General features: G+C 42.9%; 1 protein-coding gene across 2 annotated transcripts in view; it reads right to left on the minus strand.

The window, feature by feature from the left end:
- The window catches only part of NAV2 (neuron navigator 2), a 417342-nt gene that overhangs the window by 172843 nt on the left and 224758 nt on the right, over positions 1–19741 (minus strand). Inside the window, exons 1-4 of one of the 2 annotated variants that reach the window (XM_059722730.1) lie at positions 13273–13552; positions 11437–12550; positions 7859–7971; positions 1013–1121 (exon numbers count right to left, since the gene is read on the minus strand). In XM_059722730.1, coding sequence (XP_059578713.1) covers positions 1013–1121; positions 7859–7971; positions 11437–12515 — 1301 coding nt within the window. In that variant the 5' untranslated portion in view covers positions 12516–12550; positions 13273–13552. Of the gene's footprint in view, positions 1–1012; positions 1122–7858; positions 7972–11436; positions 12551–13272; positions 13553–19741 lie in introns of those variants that run through there. The other variant, XM_059722729.1, reaches the window with a different exon arrangement.

Raw genomic sequence — 19741 nt, forward strand, 5'->3', positions numbered from 1 at the left:
GGGGGTGCTTCAAATTCACAGTTTCAGTTGCTCTTCCCCACATCAACCATTGATTATCTTTTCCACTGAATTGACACACCATTACCTTCATCGGTTAATATAGATAAAATGGGCTTAGACTGCTCACAGTACAGTAAGCCTTGTGAAAACAAAAGCTGGCCTCATGATCCTGTGGTTATAGTAATTAATTCATAATGAGCTGTCACATTAATTAAAATTTGACAAGGAAAACAGATGCACTGGGAGTTTATCTGTGCAGGTCCTGCCTTCACTTTAGATACAAAGCCAAGCTACAAACCTTCAGCTGCTAATTCTATGAGCACTATGCAGGATCAGGCCCTTCACATTGCCAAACATCATATTCTCCTAAACCTCCCTTTGGACACTTAAACAAGATCAGTCTCAGAGTGTGTTCAAATGCAATAACCACTTTTGTTTATTTGAAGCATATTTTAAATATTACTGGAGATTTCTAAATATTGCTTGACTAAAAAAAAAAGTTATACATGTACATAACTAATAATATTATAAAGGTTTGTTTGTCCAAAGGCCAGTCAGGAATTCAAGTTATGCACTTTATCAAGCAGGTCAAACACAGTTCACCTGCTTGTTTAAACAGAATATTATAGATCCGGGGGAAATGCATTAAAGTCGCTCATGAATAAACCGAAGTAACATTTTAAATAGTAACTTTTGTACACATCCATTCAAACATCACCTAATGCATTTAAGGAACACAGCTCTTTCTATGACTCTGCTTCTATATACAAGCACCATGCCTTCTCCACCACCATCAGCTACTCCTCATAAATCTTGATAGATACTGAACAAGGTTTAGAATCTCTGCTTTCCATAAAAAGAAGAAAAGCACAATAAATACTTAGTCAACTTATTTCCACCATTCTCAGCATTAATCATTCTTCCAGAAGCATAACCCAGCCAAATTTTGGATCAGTAATACTAGGACACAGATTTTTCACTGTTCTAATACAGGAGCAATTCATGCCATTACCTATGAGTAACCTGGGTTCCCCGTAAGCTGGACATCGTCTCCTCTAAGTTTTGTCGAAGATCAGCAATGTTCTTCACAGTTCGCAAGCGACGTGTTTCTGGATCCTCCCCTAAAAATGGAAAAGAAAATTAAAAAATAAAGAAATAACCTATATTAACTGGCAATAGCACAGGGGATGAACCACCATCTCTTCATGGGTCTAAGTCAAGTACAAATTCCTGCCTTTATGTAACTTATATATTATTTATAAGGAGAATATGATGTTAGATATCCATTGGAGAGCAACTCCCATTGGGCAAATTCCATTCATGTAGAAGGTCCTTCTGTTTGCTTGCTTGCTTTTTGGTGGGAATTCAAAATAATTTTTAGGCCTGCAACACATTTAGGTGGCCACGGTTGCAGCTATCTTTCAACAGCGTAGGAGCCAACATTATAGAAAACTTTCCAAAATTAGAAAAGCAATATTCAAATGTGTTATATCTGTTCCTAGAGCCACACTTACTTTCCTTGCTTTTACTTGAATTACTTGTGCTTTTAATTCCTTGGTATCATTTTAAAAAGGTCCATTTGAAAACAATGTATTTCCTGTTTTTAACTACAAAAGAACTACAACAACACAAAAGAAAACAAAAACACACTTCTAGTGGCCTCAATGGAATTTATTTCTGCTTGCTTGTTCTCTGCAATCAATTAAAAACCACTTCAGGTTGCTAACTCAGCTGTATGTTATCTATTTAGCTCCTTCAGTGTTGAAAAGAAGTGACTTATGATTCTTAGTCGTTCCATTGTGCATATTGTAAGCATGTAAACTGAAATAGAAAGCCTCCAGAGAATGTATCAGAAACAGCTCTGCTCATTAAACTAGGTTCTTTTCACAGAAGGAAATGATCTTATTCCAGTATACAACCAACATCTAAATGGCAAAATACTTAATACATCAAATTTAGTCATTTTTTTATTATACTTCAGTCTTGCACATTCTTTAAATAAGCGGCCCCTTTCCCCTAAAACCTACCATGACACTGTGAAATGAACTAATCTACAAAACTGTTAGTTTAGATGGCTGTCCACACATTGCATAAATCAGAAATTTTAAATGGTAATGATGGATTAATCAGCCTCTAAACTTTTGCTATTTTGTTAAAAAAAAAAAAAAAAAATCCTTCCCTGAAAACAAAAACCTCTCATGGCAGCATAATTCAAACTTCTCCATGTTAGCCCACCAACATGCTGCAGACTTGCCTAGGATGTACCATTCTAGGGAAGAGAAGACAGACCATGGATTGGGTGAATACATGAATGACTGGTGCCTCCCAAGACTGGGGGCACCATGGCAGCGAGTGGGGACCACCCACAGTCACCAGTGTCTGTGTTGGTGGTGGAGGGCAGGGGGAGGGAGACAAATGGTATGTGAGGACTGCCTGCAGATGCTGCCGGCTGTGTCGGCAGCGAGGTGGGGGAGGGTGGCAAGTGGTGACTGCCCACAAAAGCTGGTGGCAGTTTCAAAGGTGGCCAATCTCAGGGTGGGGCATGTGACCCTCCATGTTCCCCCCCCACATGTCGCCTATGGGTGAATATGAATCTTTCTGAAAAAGGCAAGACATGCAATTAGGTTTGTCTGTACCAGGCTGACAGTAGGTTTCAGGCAGGTTGGAAACGAGCATGCCAAATTCTATCCAACCAAGTCTGCTGACACGTTCCAGCACCAAAGGATCAATAACGGGACTGCTTCAAACTCATCTCCAGCATCTGCACGCTCAGGCCTGATGGAAGGCTTGAAAGTAGGCACTGGGGACAAGCCCACAGTAGTCCCACTAATGAACTTCCAGCTCTGGAACAGCTACTCCCTTCCACCGCAATATAGACAGGCCTTAATTGATCCCTTGTTGTCTGTCTCAGAAAGGACAAGGCTGGAGGAGCACGTTCATGACATTTTTCAATATGCGGAATTCAGATTGACACTAACAATGCATTTCACATAGATAGGGAGTGGGACCTAACAAATACGTGATTTCATGGAAATTGTTTAATTGGCTGTCTCCTGTGAAATAGCCAGTTCCCTGTGCTTTTCCATGGGGAACTGGCTATGTTCAAAAAGCCAGCAAAGAGCTGGCAAAAAGCTGTCTTCTAGAATGGCAGGGGGAGGGGGAAGGGGGCAAAGTGAGAAAAAAAAAAGGCAGACTACCCCACCAAAAGTCCCCTTCTCCTGAAGGGGAGGGAGCGGGGAGGGAGACAGTGTGCCCTGCCCCCTGGGGTGTTGGCGTGGTGTGTGAGGGGTGAGAAGTGAGGGGGAGGGTGGGAAGTGCATGCAGCAGAGCTCCCTAGGCAGTGTGGTCCATGCTGCCCCTGTGGGGCATGGGGCCGAGCCCCACTTGCTTGTGGCGCAGCAGCCCATGTCACACTCCTGCCAGTGCCCACAGCCCAGCCAGATGCTGCTCTGTGCCCCCTGCCTCCAGTTTCAGGAGCCAGACCCCCATGCGCCTGCCGGAAGTGGCACAGCGCAGTGCAGCAGGAGCAAGAGGAGAGGCTGCTTCTGGGAACAGCTGGCTGGAAGCTGCTTCTGCTCCTGCTCCTGCCCCAGCACATGGGGCTCCGGCTCTGGCTCCAGCTCCAGCTCCTGGGAGGCAGCCAGGAGCTGAAGTCAGAGCCCTGGCAGTGTGCCAGGAGCCCCATGGCTGAAGCTTTTTGCCCGCCTGCCCACCTAGAATGGCATGGTGCAGTACGGCATGGTGCAGCAGTGGCATAAGCAGCTTCCAGTAGGCTGTTCCCTGTGTGGCTGCAGCCTGCCAGGTGCTTCTCTGTACCTCCCACCTCCACCAGCAGCTCCTCCTCTTGCTTCTGCTGCACTGGCATGTGCCACTCTCAGTAGACACAGAGGGGCTTGGTTCCAAATCCTGGAACTGGAGGCAGGTGGCACACACAAGCTCCTGGCCAGGCTGCAGGTACCAGTGGGAGCTCAGCGTGGGCTCGGTGCGAGTGAGTGGGGCTTGGCCAGATCTGGCACCCAGGAGCTGGCATCCAGGAGTTGGCACCCAGGAGCTGAAGTCGGATCCTCATGTCCTTTGGTGGGAGCTATCCAGCTGAAACTACTCGCCTGGCATAATGCAGCATGGCACGGCAGAAGTACGATCAAAAGCAGGAACCACTACTAGAGATGGAGGGCACAGAGCAGCACCTGGCTGCAGCTGCACCAGGAACAGCCCCGGCAGAAGCTACACACTGGCTGGGGCCTGGGCCAGCAGGCACTGGTGGGAGCCTGGTACAGGCTGTCATGGTGCAAGCGGGCAGTTATGGCCCCATATGGAGTGTCACAGGGGCAGCTGTGGGCTGCATCCAGTCACCTGGTGGCCTGGGTCCAGCCCACAGGCCATATTTTGCCCACCTGAGGTACAGCTTTCAATCAATGCCTGGGAGGGTAGGACTTTTGGCACCCCTCAGCTAGAGGCATGGGGGGGCCCGCTTTGCTCCACCTTCAAAATGGCAGCCCTGACTGTGATACGGTCATGAAATCAGGGGCCCCAGCCATGTTACAGCCTTAAAATCAGCTGCCAGAGCCCATGAAATTGGTAGGTCCCTACACATAGACCATCCAACCACAAGATAAATAGGACTTCCAACCTTAGCTAGATTGGAAATGGCAACCTAACAAACTCAGCTCTCCAATCCACCGAGACTCTGGGAAGGAAAAAATTTGCATATATTCACTGGTCTAAAAATTACTAAAGTGCCAAAGAACATTAAAATATTTATAGGACTAAGGCCTGATAAAGGGTTGTGGTGCTCTTTCACAGATCATTTCTTCCATAGATAGGAAGGTAAGTGGAAGATAAGCTATTAAGAACACAGATAAGAGGCTTAGCTGAAATGAAAATAGTTGAAGTTATGTGCTTTGAGAGGCTCACTTACAAAACTAAATTGGAGGCAATGTTTTTCTCAACACAAAGTCATACTCAGACAGAAATTATAAAGTCCTTAGTAGAAGTAAACTGATGTTCCACAAGAATATTCACTTAAGTTAGATAAAAAATTAATTGCTTTTTTGATATAGATATAGATTAATTGCATTTTTGATTATTCTCATTGTGAATATTTAGTAAATATTGCCTGCAAATTGTTTAAATTTTTCCACATGTATTTTCTTTCCTCTTCATATGCATATGTGACCCAATAGCATCAATGATTGTTACATGCCTATATGGAAATAATAATAGACTCCATAGTCTGCCACATGCTTATTATATTTTCTCTTTCTTTTGGGGTGAAGAACAGTTTTGTTTGTTCAATTTTCCTTACTTCTACTTAATGGATTTACCAATGTCTGTTGAATTTAGCTTTGAAAATTTGCCTCTTTCAGTCTCCTGTATTTGATGATCTATAGGTTGTCCCACTGTCAGGTATATTTTTGATCTCAAAACAACATATATTAGTAAAATAATAACAATATGCACTTATGTCTTCCATTAAAGACTAAAACTCCTATGTAAGCTAGGTATCATTCCCATTTCACAACTGGGAGAACTGATGGATATCCAGGCTGCTATGCTCAAAGCAATGCAATGACAGCACTGGGGAAAAAAACAAAAATCATACAAGCAGGCCAATACTCAGTCCCACAACCTATACAGCAATGCACTATCTTCCATATTTATATATATGACCTCCAGAATGCTCTCCAAGACCATAATGCTAGTGCTACTTGTCTGTTTAATATTTAATTAATGTATACATAAATTATATATGCAGATGCAAACATGCATGCATTCCCTCCACTCTCTTCCTCACCACTAACTCTGTGTCTTAGCTCTGCCACCAGTACACCTAAACGCAGGTATAAATGTGGCAGAGGCAGAATATATAATGGAAAATGAAATTCATCCAAGTTGTAAAAGTTTTAGCTTCATGACTTCCCAAGCAGGATGACCAGTCCCAAGCCATTACACTGGAAGTTGCATAGACTAACTAGATAAGAGCAGCACAGTGTAATCCCAAACACAAGATCTTTCAAAGAAATGATTAGATTATTAAACACACACGCACATCCCTAAAAATATATGGGTAAGAAGATGAGAGCACCCCAAAGATTCGCCAGCACGACTGTAATTTCTAATAAAACTTGGGGTCCCTCTACACATTATAGTGAATTAATTAACCAAGTAATAATCACACTTTAATTTATGACCAAGCTACATGTTCAACCAATGAATGGCATGATAAAACAAGCAATAAGCTACAAAGTTATTGCAGAAAAAATGTGTAATAATTTTATAGCTTGTTCTAATCACTCCATCAATTGGACATGTGGCCAAGTGCTCTCCTGTGGCTGGGAACCCCATCAACTGACAGGCTTCCAGCTACAAGGGTGCACCACCCACTGGTGGCGGTGTTTGGGACTTGCAGCAGGAAGAACGCTGCCCCTGGCGAGCCTCCTTGGCTGTGGGGCTTGCAGCAGGGGCAGCATCTTCAGCTGTGGGGCTCACAGGAGGGACAGTGGGAAGAAAGATGCTTCTGCTGCGAGCCTCAGGAGGTGCTGGGCTCACAGTGGGGGCAGTGGGAGAGCGTTGCCACTACTGCAAGCCCCATGGCCAATATTCCTGCAGGTTTCACAGCGGGGGAGAATGTGTGATGCCCACTGTGATGCTCATGAGGTATGGGGCTCACAGCAGCACAAGCATGCCGCATGCCCCATGCTGCCCCCACTGTTAGTCCCACAGCCGATGATGCTCACAGTGGGGACAGTGTTCCTGGTGCTTCCCCTGCTGCAGGCCCTACAGCAATATTGGCTGTGGGGCTCGTTGTCGGGATAGTGTGGGGAATGCTGTCCCCACTGTTCACAGCTGTGAGAGCCAGTGCAGGGGGAGCCTGGGATCATGACCCCAGGTTCCTCCTGCACTGGCGGTAAGGCATGGTGGGATCTAATTCATGGTCCCACAATTGTGCCTCTTGCCATGCACGCCAGGAAGTACAATTGTGGGATCACACATTAGATCTCATCACGCCTTTCCATGCAGGGGTAGAGGGGCTCTTGGTTGCAAAAAAAAAAAATGCCTTGGTTATTATTGCTAGACTTAAAAGTAGCTGTGAGTATGTTGCTAATAAGCAGCTATTTCTTCAGTGGCATGAATTTCAGAACACACAGAAACACATTACTTTACAACCCACAGCATCCTAATCACAACTGATTACAGCACGTGTGCACTGGTTTGTATAAAATGAACAGCAATAAGCCAGGAGTTCATTTTACTTTTCTGAATTCAATAAAGACATTGTTCCAGTAATTTAGTCATCAAACTGATGAATGTGGGAAGGATCTCTACTTCATTTTTTATTATTATTTTTTTTACAGATGTAGTCTAGTTATTGATTTATGATAAATCTGAAACTGTTAGAATTTCAGACTTAAACAACCCCAGTTTCTTTATGCTCTAATTATAAATCTGGGAAATTCAGTAAATAGAACCAAAGGACACAATTTCTCAAATTACTTAGATTGAATATGAATGAATGATGGGTGAAAGGCAACAAATTTAAGAGTTGGCTCCTTGAGATCTCTAGGAAGATGCCAATTACCCTCAACTCATAATGATTTCAGTGCAGGTTGTAGTGCTCAGCATATTGTTGTCCAAATCTCCAATATTTTTTCAGTTACTATTTCTGAAGAACCAACTGAAATATCAGAACTTGTCAAAAATAAAGGCACTAGGAATACGCACTAGGCACTAGGAAAATAAAGCACTGACTTCACTTCTCTTGAAAGAAGGAGCCAGTGGTTCTAGTTAAACTCTATTTAGCCCATATTCATTTATATAATTGAGGGACAAAGTTAACTAGTGGTATTCCAAGACCTACCTGAAAGGTCTTCAAGACCAGGCTGTCCAGTTTTAGTGTAAAGGGCAGAATCCATGCTCACCCCTCCGGTGCTGGACTCAGCCGTTACATTCCCTTCAGTGTCTGTCTGTGATCTTAAAGGCAAAACAAAATAGAGATGTGCAATCATTCACCACCAAAAATAAAACAAATACGACATCTACAAAACTGCAGCTGCCATCATCCACTGTGCCCTTCTCTCTAGAATATACTAGCAGACTGACTCTACATAATTCATTAGTCCCACGTTGAGCTATGTCCTAGAAACGGAAACAAGCACTGAACTGTAAAGAAAAAATGAAATATTCATAATCAACTGTAGGTTTCCAGTTCCTCAGACAAGGTTCTAAAACACTTGGGTTTTAGCTAAAACTACGGTCTAGTCAGAAACACACATTGTGTCTGAAATGCTGATATTAACCACCTGCAAAACTTACACTATAAAATGAAAAGTAGGTTGTGTGTGATAATACAGTATACCTGTGCAGAATTCCCTTTGCTGACTAGAAGCACTACCAGCTGTCATTGGAAAATAAACAAATGTATAAAATGATCCTCAACCCCAGTAGCATAACTAGGGTGGGGTGACTGGGGCAGTTGCCCAAGGCACTGACTTATGGGTTGGGAGGAGAGGGGAAATCCTGGTGTTGCAGCTGTGCAGTGGTCAGAAGTCACCACTGCCCCAAGTGTCCAGTGGCATTATTTTGCCTTTGCACAACCCCAGCCAAGGTTCCAAAGTTCTGAAGCTATCAATGAATGAAACCTGCTCTCATGAGAGTTTATTTTTCAGATGTTATCAGCATAAACTGTGATCACTTCATTTTACTAATTATACTGAGTTTTGTACTTTAGGAATACATTAATTAAGATTAGAAATCAACCTCTCCAAGTGCACGACCTAAGTGTCTAGATAGAGGGTTTAGCAGATACTTAACCAGATACAATTTTTGAAATCACTGGAAAAGCCATGTGAAACATACAGCAAATTATTTTTCTAGTTTAAAAATATAAGAGAAAATGAGATATTTACAACAGACCTTCTTGTAAAATTTGGCATACTTGCAAAATAGTGAAGCTGGTGGATCTGCTCTTGGCTTGGAGAGACCAAGCATATCGCCTTTGCTACCAACTACACACATTGCTCCTTCTGTAGGGATTGCAGACAGAGGAAGGTGCCATAGATATCCAGGCATGGTTCTTTGGGTAGATGTGATATCTTTTATTAGACCAGTTGAGTAGCTGGAAAGAAGTTTTTTGCCAGCTTTCAGGTGCAGTCACCCTTCTTCAGGCGCAGAAAATCTCTGCTGTTCTGAGACTCCAACAAACACCAGAGACTTAGAACAGCAGAGACTTCCTATGCCTGAAGAAGGGTGATTGCACCCAAAAGCTTGCAAATAACTTTTTCCCAACTACTCAATTCATCTAATAAAAGATATCACATCTTCCCAAAGAACCTGGCCTACCTATGTCCTTAGATCAACACTGCTACAGCCAAAAACCCATATATATCTAAGAATTCCAAGGTAGTGAACTGTCTAGAGCAAACCTGAGGCTCCTATTGTAACCCAACTTAGTGTGGCAGCCTGTCCTGCAGATCCAGGTTGATTAATCTGCTGTATCTTTGCCCTTCTTGGCTTAGGCAGCAGAAGCCCATGCATTAACATCAACAAACTTTAGCTAAAATCCTCTATGCTAAGCACCTACTAGTATTATAAAGGATGTGACCCTGAGATTGAAAAGACAGACATGTCCTTAACAGCTGAACCTTATGTTTAGCAGGAAAGTTTAGACACTAAAGCATAAAATGATGCTACAAATTTATATTCTTCGGGACTTGCAAATAGTCACTCACTGTTCATGGCTGGAGCCCATTTTATTAAGCATATTTTAACTTTGCTCTTTCAGAAAATGATTATGATACATTTGGGCCTTTCACTTCTAGTTTTGACCTTTCACTGGCTTGGCAAGTAAAACATATTTTCTGAAGTTTGGAACAGCTTCCTTCCCCTGGCAAGGCTATGCAGCTTGTTTTGTGCCTTTTGAAATGTCAAATAAATATTACCTTGAGACTATCAATATGTTGCAAGGGTTATAAAAATTTTATCAGCCCAGTTTTCATGCTTCAGATGATATCTCTGTTCAAAATACTGAATGGAGATGAGCATCAGATAGGTTATTACAGCGGTTTTATTTTGGCTTTTGATAGGACATTATATTCATAAACAACCTTCAACCCAGTGTCTTACGAACTCATGTTTGCAGAAATAAAAAAAGGAACAACCCATTCTTTCTATCTTTAGTTACAGTATTATAATCCTCTGAATGGCACTGGCCCTCACTAACTCTCAATAAAGAGTTCAACCTTCAATGAGTTCTAAACAGTCTTGGTGCATTCCACTATCTGCCAATGGTAAGATGCTGTAGTGATAGTGATAGGAACAGAGTACATTGGGAACCAAGGTGAATATAGAAATGTTAGTAAGTTCAATATGAATTTTCTTTAGTGCCAAGAAGAATTTAATAACAGTATGTATTTTCAGTAGGTTCATAGTTCACATTGGCCTATTTTTATGTGCCTGCATAGGGATAGGGGCTAAAAGACACTCTGGCCCTTCTTTCCTTGTTATGCTCCCATATAGTACTAAGCAATCCTTTTGATTGCTTGAGTATATGAACTGTTCCGTGAACTTTCACTAAAGGTCAGTTGAGGTACTAGGACTATGGCTCAGCTGTCCTGACTCTACCCCTGCTATCCAAGCAAAGCCCATTCAGTGGGGAGCGAATACAAGTGTGGAGCAGCAGTCATGTTTCTCCTTCGTTCCTCGGCCTAAAGTAATTTTCTGAAAATGTTCTGGCATTGGGAAAGCACCATGACATATAAAACCAGCATAATCAACAAAATATTAAAAATGGCCAAGGCAGCTTTGGCCATCTACAGAAGGGCTCCCAACATTGCAGCTACCAGTAAAACAAAACTAGTGTCAGAAACAGTAGACATTTTTGGGGGGTATCTTAGAGGTATTATACCTGCTGAGGTACTATGCCTAAAACCTCCTGCTACTCTGTTTAGTTCTGCTCTACCAACTGAGCTTAAACTTACTGCCACAGTCAAACAATAGAAACACTGCACCTGAAATGCAAGCACTACTATATACATACCATTCATTAGTATTATACAATCAGCTTTTTTCAAACTGTTCTGACAGAGATACAGCAACTCTTTGCTCCCCTAACTTTCAGGAATACTATACATTTTGAGCATGACAACTGTTTGAGAGCAAGAGAGGCAGTTGGCCATGTTAGTCCGAAGTCAGACAGAAGGCTAGGTAGAGCTGCATAGCAGAAGATTACATGACCTCATGCTCATGAAAACAGATTATGATTATTTAATTTAATTGTAATTTATTTTTAATTATTTCATGGCAGCCTTTGTGCTAACAGTAGAACTAAAGTGGCTGCTGTACAACTTTTAACTTGCGTTCCCAAGTAACCACATGATAAATGAGTTTCCCTATAAAAACACCAAGTGCAAAACATTATACATGAGGAGTTGACCCTACCTGTACATGAACGGCGCAACTGTGGCAGTGTTCGGGTGGCTGTATTGCTGTTGGGGATGAGGTAGCTGAACACTCACAGTATTGCTTCCTGTAGTCTGTGTGGTACTAGCTGGCCCACTGACAGCTTGGGTGCTGCTGCTGCTGCTAAGAGCAGATACCCCTCCTATCCCTTTTCCTTCTGAGGAGGCTAAACTTGAAGTGGAACTGGAATTCCTGCTGTCTAGTTGGGTCTTCTGATGAGAGAGCCCTGAGCCAGGTTTCCCACTGCGGCTTCTCTCACCTTCCTTTGAAGAAGTTGGGGCACTTGAGGATTTCCCTGTGGTGGTTTTCATTCCTGGTTTTGGTATTCCACTGTGCGAAGGAGCAGAGGCCTCCTTCTTGGCACTATTCAGCTTTCCTCCTTTAGGGATAAAGCTTGCAATCTTTGAGGACTTTTTTGGCATCTCTGTTGCAGCTGGTGCTGTCTGTTCTTCTTTTGGCTCCTCTTTCACATCCAGCTTCTCCGTTACAGATGTTCTTTTTACCATGTCTCTACTTTTATCCTTTTCTTTCTCTTTCTGCTTCTCTTTCTGTTTCTCACTGCCCTTTGGGGAACTTTTCTTATTAGTCAGTGCGCGGCTAAAAGTTCTTTGTGCAATTCCCTTGAGTGCAATTTTGGGACTACTGGATGTTGGTCCTGGATTATTCACATTCCGGTTTGCAGCATCAATCTCCTCACTTTCCTCAAAGCTGGGAAGTGTCTCAAGTCTTTCACAGCTATTATCCCGAGACCCTGAACCTTCCAGGGTTGTCCCACCTGCTTTGGAGCCTCCTTTGCTATTGAAGAGTTTTAATTTCTCAAGCATGGATTTTTGTCCATTAGGAGTTGCTTTGACCATTTCCGTTGGTGGTTTGGGAGACTCTGGCACTGGCTGCTTTACAGATAACATGGAAGACGTGGCTGTGTGCTTAGCGCTAAGGGACTTGCTACGCCAGGGCTTAATGGCAGAGCTGGGCTGGGGTATGGCCGATGAGTTATTGCAACTAACAACATTTGTAGTGCTGCAGCTTTGAACTGAAGATGGTACATTTTCATTCATTCCTGTCGGCTGAGAGGCTGTACTGTCTTCTGGCTCTGGGGAAGAAGGAAAAAAAAAACACTTAGTAGCACCTGGTATTAAAACAGCTCCACAACTTCTCTCCGTGGTAAAAGAAAAGGTGCTTTAGACTACTAATATCAGCAAAGACAGAGATGTATCATTATTACAAACTACAGCAGTTATGATGAGGAAGGACTTCTGTTGTTTTCATCCCCTGAAACAAAAGAACAACAAACTCCTACCATTCAAATGTATTCAGTTTTGCAGCATTCCTGGATCAACCTAAACATGGAAAAAATGCATGTGTTTCAGTGTCCTATAAGTCTTCACTGCATTTTCATTAGCATGAACACAGACACTTCTATCCAACTAAGACTTTCCCTCAGCTTTTAGCAAAAGCTCTGCTGTCTCAGAAAAACCTCAAGTATCTTTAAAATACTGCATGGAGAAAGGAAAAAAGAAATGAAGTTATTCCAATTAAGGATGGTTTCAAATTTTCATATCCATAAAAACAGAGGCAAACCCATTCTGCAAAAATAAAACCAATCATGCTCTTAGTCATGCAGTGAACCTAAATGATACATCTTTATCTCATAACTAAATCCAGCTGTAAGATGAGCTAGTGGCAGTAACTGTAAACCCTTTCCCGGTAAGCCCCAAACTCCTATTTCTTTAGCTTCTGTGAATGTTTCTTGCTTTCCCTAAGTGACTAGTTTAGTGCCTAAAAAGAGATCAAAAATCATACTCACTTACTTACCTATCAGTGGCCACTTCTCTCCTGAAGTTTCTTTTTGCAAAGTTTCTCTTCTGGAGACGTTATTCTCTCAATTATCACCAACGTGTTTTCTGTTAAACTGCTCATGTTTCCAATTAACTTTTGTCATCCACGACTGTTTGCCTGCCCAGCAGCCCGCTGGGGATTAACGGCTTCTACCTATATTTCCCTGCCCTCTAGCAATAAAGTAAACTGTGTATAGAGCTGCTTTTTTAATTTAAAAATCAACAGCAGGGCAGAGCGTACGTTTTCAGCAGCACTATGAATTCAGTTTTGTAAATCATGAACCGCTGCAACCACACAGGGACTGTTTTACTTCACTTTCAGCTGCTCTCAGAAGATATGGCTCTGTTAACCTCACTTGTGTGATCCAAACCAGACCTCCCGAAGATTTAAAGGACATACATCTTCATGACTTAGTGGAGATCCAAGTGTTAGAGATCCCTTTATAATAAACTCCCAGTCATTACACATTGTTATGTACTAAGCGGGACAGCAGGAATTAATGATGATTTTTTTTTAAAAAGAGACTGCATAACTGAAACTGGAAAATTTCCAATGCTCTGTTATTAACTGCTACCAACTTGATTGGCTGGCCTCACTAGCTCTTTTCCTTCTGGAAAGTTTTTCATAAGTAGGTGGAGAGAGGCAACTGTTACTCCAGTTTACAGGCATACTAAGGGCCTGATTCTATACTCACTTCCCCCACTTTTACTCTAGTGAAGGTCTATTGATTTTTAAAACCGTACTCCTGATTTACTCCGGAAGGAAGAAGATTAAGTCCTAAGCCTCACACATTTTACTCTGCCAGGTGATGCAGCAGCCTGTCACGCTGCCAGGTCTCCCATTCATTCTGTCCAAGTCCTGAAGCATTCCACACTCCATCAGATAGATCAGGAAGTGCTGAAAAAATGCATCTGGTGGTGCAAGAGACCCAAGGACTCACACATTGAGGAAAGAGAGACAGTTATCTGTGTTAGACAGAAGGCAGGGCAGGGTGGCACCTTTGACCAGTTAGTCTCTAAGGTTCCATTCTGCTCTGCCTCCTGCCTCACAGCAAGGAAAGAGAAGGGTGGCACCCATTGGTACCATCCCTGCCCCTACTTGGAGGCAGGGAAGACAGGAGCTTCTGGAGGAGCTGTCAGTGATATTTCCCCCTCCAGTTTTCAGAAGTCTAGAAGGCTCTGTTTTACACTTCATGCCCTTTTGCATTAATGAGAGGAACAGTAATTTACATCTGTGATGCCTTTGTATTCCCTAAATCTCTTCTACCCACCAAAGCCTATTACCATGTCCCCATGTTGACACAATATTTTGCAAACCCAGAACAGGTGAGTATTTATCTCAATTTATCCTAGTAAGAGATTGCTAGAATTTCAAAGAAAACCTCTCAAAACTCCCATCTTTTATGGATTTTTTTATTATGTTATCAATTTATTCTGCTGTACAAATTATACAAAGAATTGCACATCTCAAACCCTGAGTGCTCCTATAGAAGCTTAGATTCATAAAAACTAACTGTATTAATTTGCTTGAATCCGATGTATGCTGCCCTGGCATTGAGGACAAAGCTCTGACACAAAATGTAATTGTATTGTGTCCATAAAAATGCCTCCTACCTCTCATTATTCTTTCTCTCAAGAAGAAAGGACACTGTATAATTTGTGAATACAGATATTACATATAGGTGAATTTACACATTATATTACAATACATTGTACTAAATATGTGGAAAGTTAACTGGTGTTAAAGTAAGAATGTACTGTGAGCAGTCACACACATAGGGCATTTATACACATACCTTTGTCTGTTCTGAGGCGTCAGAAATCCAGCACATCAGAGCATGCATGCAACCTGACACGCAATGCGCTGCATTGCAGGCAGTTGTATAAGTGGCAAAATGTATATCAGTGTGCAGAAAATGGTGGTGGTACGCATTTGAACTAAAACACCTTCGATGTGTTTTAGTTCAAAAGCGCGCCACCACCATTTTCTCAGCGCTGACGTGCATTTCACTATTTATACAAATGCATGTGCCACGACGCAGAGCACTTTTTAAAGCACCCAGTGCTGCAGGGTAAACGTGTACAAATGCCCTAAATGTTAATACCATTTCTTGTTAATACCATTTCTTGTCTGCACAGCTCTGACCTGCCACTAGATGGCTGGTGAGCAGGGATGTGGCTAGGAGGCAGGATACTTTGGCTCAATCCCTGCTCTGAAGGGGTGGGAGGAGGGACAAGGACTGGTGCATCCTGGGATGCTGGAGGACTGCAAATTGCTCATTTTATCACCATGGAGTGAACTAAAGTTATCCTAACACAAGTGAGGTAGCACAGTCCGGAGTTAGCCCTTGCCTGAAGTTTCATAAGACACTCAGGCCCCTACAATACATTACACTCAAGAGGTAATTAACTGGTTGTCTTAAGTTGTGACCTGGCCACACATTCAATCAATTATTGGTGTGACAAAATGAGGACTAAGTCACAAAGTTATTCCCCTTTGTAGCTGGTTCTTCTTATGCCATGAACTGAACATGTGGCCAGATATGCCCCTGTGGCTCGGAACTCCATCAGCTGATAAGGCTCCCAGCTGATGGGGCGCACCATAGGCTCCCAAGTTGGGACCCCATAGCTGATCAAGGCTCTTAGCCTGAGTGCATTATGTGCCCCTGCACCTAGGAGTCCTATCAGCTGAAGCAGCTCTCAGCTAAAGGAGCTTGCTACTTGCTGATGCAGCGGGAGACCAGAGCCTAGTACTGGGCTCCCCCTGCACTAGCAATAAGGTGTGATGGGATACTAAGTTCCCTTAGTATAATCTAGGTGTAACATATAACTTCACCCATCTTTCAACAGCTTCTTAACATACTCCATTGAATACAGGATACATTTGGAGTTAAAGGTAGGGATGGAATAAATACTCTAGACTAGATTTTCTTTCTCTGTTTCAGTGCATATGATACTTCCAGCTACTTTCTCCCCAGAATTGGTTGGCAGGAAACACTGCGGAACTCGCTGCCAGCTGCTCCACTGGCAGATCAGTGCAGAGGGCTGGGACCTACCACACCCCTGCACCTCTTTCCAAGCTCTGTGCCTTGATCACTGAACAGTGCATGGGGCTAAGACCTGCCCCTGACTGAGACAGTTCCCAGCCAGCTGCAGGCTGCATGGGAAAGTCTGCACGTGCAGCCTGGAGCTGGCTAAGGACTGCCCGAAGCAGGACAATTTCCAGGCACCTCTAGGCTGTATGTGCTTCCCTGTGTAGCCTGGGGCTGGCTGGGAACTGTCCCGGCTGGAGGCAGGTCCCAGCCAGCTCCAGGCTGGGTGGCAATTGCAGAGCTGGGGCTGGGAGAAAGCTCCCAGCCCCCACTCCATGATCACAATTGGGGAGTGGGGGCTGGAAGCTCCCTGTTGCCAGGGCAGGGGGACATTGTCCCCACCCAGGCACACAGGGCAGGGACTGGGGAGCTTGTTCTCTGCCCAGCTCCATGAGCATGGAGCTGGGCAGGAAACAAGCTTCCCAGCCTGTTCACCCCCAAGCTCTATGCTTGCAGATCTGGGTGGAGAACAGGCTCCCCTGCCCCTACCACCAGAGAGCTCCCAGCCTGAGCCCCATGGTCATGGATCTTCCAGAGATAAGGGTCTCCTGGTGACTGTGGGGCTTGGGCTGAGAGATAAGGATTTCCCAGCACCAGCCCCATGGTTGTTGGAGCCAGTGCTGGGAGATAAGTCTCTCCCAACCCCCTACTCCCCGATCATGATCTCAGAGCAGGGGTCTTGGAGCTCCCTCCTGCCAGGGGAAGGGGACATAGTCCCCACCCAGGCTCCTGTGATGGAGCCCACCCCAGCAGCAGGCAGCTTCTGAGGGCAGGGAACTACCTCCCATCCTCTGGTGGATGGCTGAGTGGGAACAGATTTTGCTCCTAGTCAGGTATCTACATGAGCACTACTTTGCCATTACTAATCCTGAGTAAATTTGCTACTTGCATTTGCTACTTGCATTTGCAAATGCAAGTAGCAAATTTACTCAGGATTAGGGAGATTTACTGTGAAGTAAGCATGTGCACATGTAGATGCACATGCTTACTTCACCATAAACTATGCTAATGTGAAGTTAAGCATCTTGTGTAGACGCACCCTGTTGAGAGTAAAAGGAAAGGTCAGACTTACATTCAGCATGAAGACTGCCATTTTCCTTCTAAAAGACAAAATATAATAATTTTGAGAAGAAGCAAATTCATTTTGCATTCAGATAAATGAGAAAGACAGTTATCTGGATGACACTTTTAGAAGAGTTTCAATGAATGTCTTTTAAAGACAGTTCAATAATTTTTTGGGGGCTTTAGTGTACTGAAGCTTTTAGTTACTTTTCAAGCAAGTGATTTCAAAACAAGATACTATGAAGGACTGGTCCATCAGGGGCTATTAAACACAACAGTTAGGGGTACAATCTAGGAGAGTATAACAGGAATAATCACTTGTTTGATTAAGTAGGCCCCTTAATTTCTACTTAATCCTACATGCCTTGTTTATTATATTTTTTCCCTTAAGCAGATGCCACTTGCTGCTATTGTGATGGTGGGCTATCTTGATCTTTTGTCTGACCCAGCTTGGCAATTATTCTGAAATGGCATCTTCATACCAACATAATGGTATAACTAATTTCTGTCTCTTTTGGGGTTTTTTTCTTGTTTATCCCTGGAAACAGATCCCCCATGCCATACTTTATAAGACATATCTCGCAACCTTACCTCAGTACCATATCCCACCAGTACTCTGGAAAAGGGTGTTCCTGTACATTTAGGTGTCACATCCTATGAAGTAGATTTTGCTATCTCTGTTTAACAGCAGGAAAACTTTGAAAAGCTTTTGATTTGAAAAAGCCTACAAAGGGAATTAGAGTTAGGACTGGAGCTCAGGAGATCCTTGTTTTCAGTCCTGTAATCCTTCCCTCTTCTCTTGTCTCTTCACTACTAAACTTATTCTCCCTGACACAAGTCCCGTTCTAGAATTCAGACAAGGAGTGTCAAATTCACCCAGCCCCCTGGGCTGGCTCTGGATCATGAGGTTCCTCATGGGCCAAATTCAGATGTGGGAGCAGCAGTAGCAAGAAGCACAGTGTCAAGGACCTAGAAGGGTTAATGCAGTCCCTCCGCCCCCCACATACACACATCCCTAACAGGCCTCTATGCCTCAGATTTCAGTGGCAAGCCCTGACCCTGACTGCCTCACTCCCAAATTCCTGGTCCCTCTACAAGCCCAGCACACCAGAAGACCCAGCTCCATAGGCTGGATCCAGTCGTCTGGACAGGCCATATATTCAATACCCCTGCAAATAGTTTATTCGGTAAAATTTATCATTTCAGTTGACACTTTTTGCAAATTATGATCAAATTCACTGAACAGTTTTGACTGAAAAACATATCTTTGTGGATAGGATAGTTTTGCAAAATGGTCTTGATGGCTTTACACCCTCTAGTCCAGTAGTTAGGGCTCTCTCCCAGGATGTGGGAAAGCCAGTTTCAAATCCCTCCTCTACCTGAGGGGACTTGAACCCACATCTCCCAAGACAATGAACTATCCAGTTGTGTTCAATCTGAACAAAAATGGTTTGTAATTATTTAGTTTTGGCCCCTGAGACAAGTCATGAATTATCTGCACAGCTCTGTATGATACCCTCTTCATCACCATGCACTGAAAGCCAGGGCAAGTTCTCCTTTCACTGACAGTTGTGTAAAGCTAATGTTACCCTTCCAACTCTGGACAAGTAACTCCTGTTTCAGACTGGTGACAATGAAATGAAAGCTAGGACATGGTGTTGGAAACAGTGAAATATTGTACATGAAGCTGTTTTATATGGTTACTGATATTTCCACCTTTCATTTTACAGGGCTCATTGATATTGAAAAATATCTGAGTCTGCTTCTCTGATTATGTTAAAAATATATAAAACCTCATGAAGACAAATGACCATACTTTGGAGAGGGGAGAAAAAAATCATGAACATTTTCTAATGTAAATTCAGTGGAATTTTGCTAACATTATACTTAGATACAGTGAAAACCTTCAACTAGAAGTTAAGTCCAACTTTTTCAATACATTGAAATGTTTTAAATGTTAGTACAAGAAAACAGTTGAAAGGGGAATAGTTCTGTTGAAACAAATTACTTCAACATAAAAAAATTCCACTCCTTTAGGATTATCTATTTCTTTCATACATAACCAGCTAGCTTGCCAATTTTTTACTCCTACTAAAATACCTATTTACACTGATTAAAAAACTGAGCTTTGCTGTGGCAATCTGTATTAAAATGGTCTGTTTCCTAAAGAAGCAGGACAAAAATATGTAAAATACACTAGAGTGAAAGGGGAAAAGTCCATTCAAAAGAAAATAAGAACATTTGAGGGACCTTTATGAGTTTTATTAATAAAGTTTCTTAATTCCCTTGTGT

The sequence above is a fragment of the Alligator mississippiensis genome, chromosome 2, assembly GCF_030867095.1.
Source record: "Alligator mississippiensis isolate rAllMis1 chromosome 2, rAllMis1, whole genome shotgun sequence".
NCBI classification, from domain to species: Eukaryota; Metazoa; Chordata; order Crocodylia; family Alligatoridae; genus Alligator; species Alligator mississippiensis.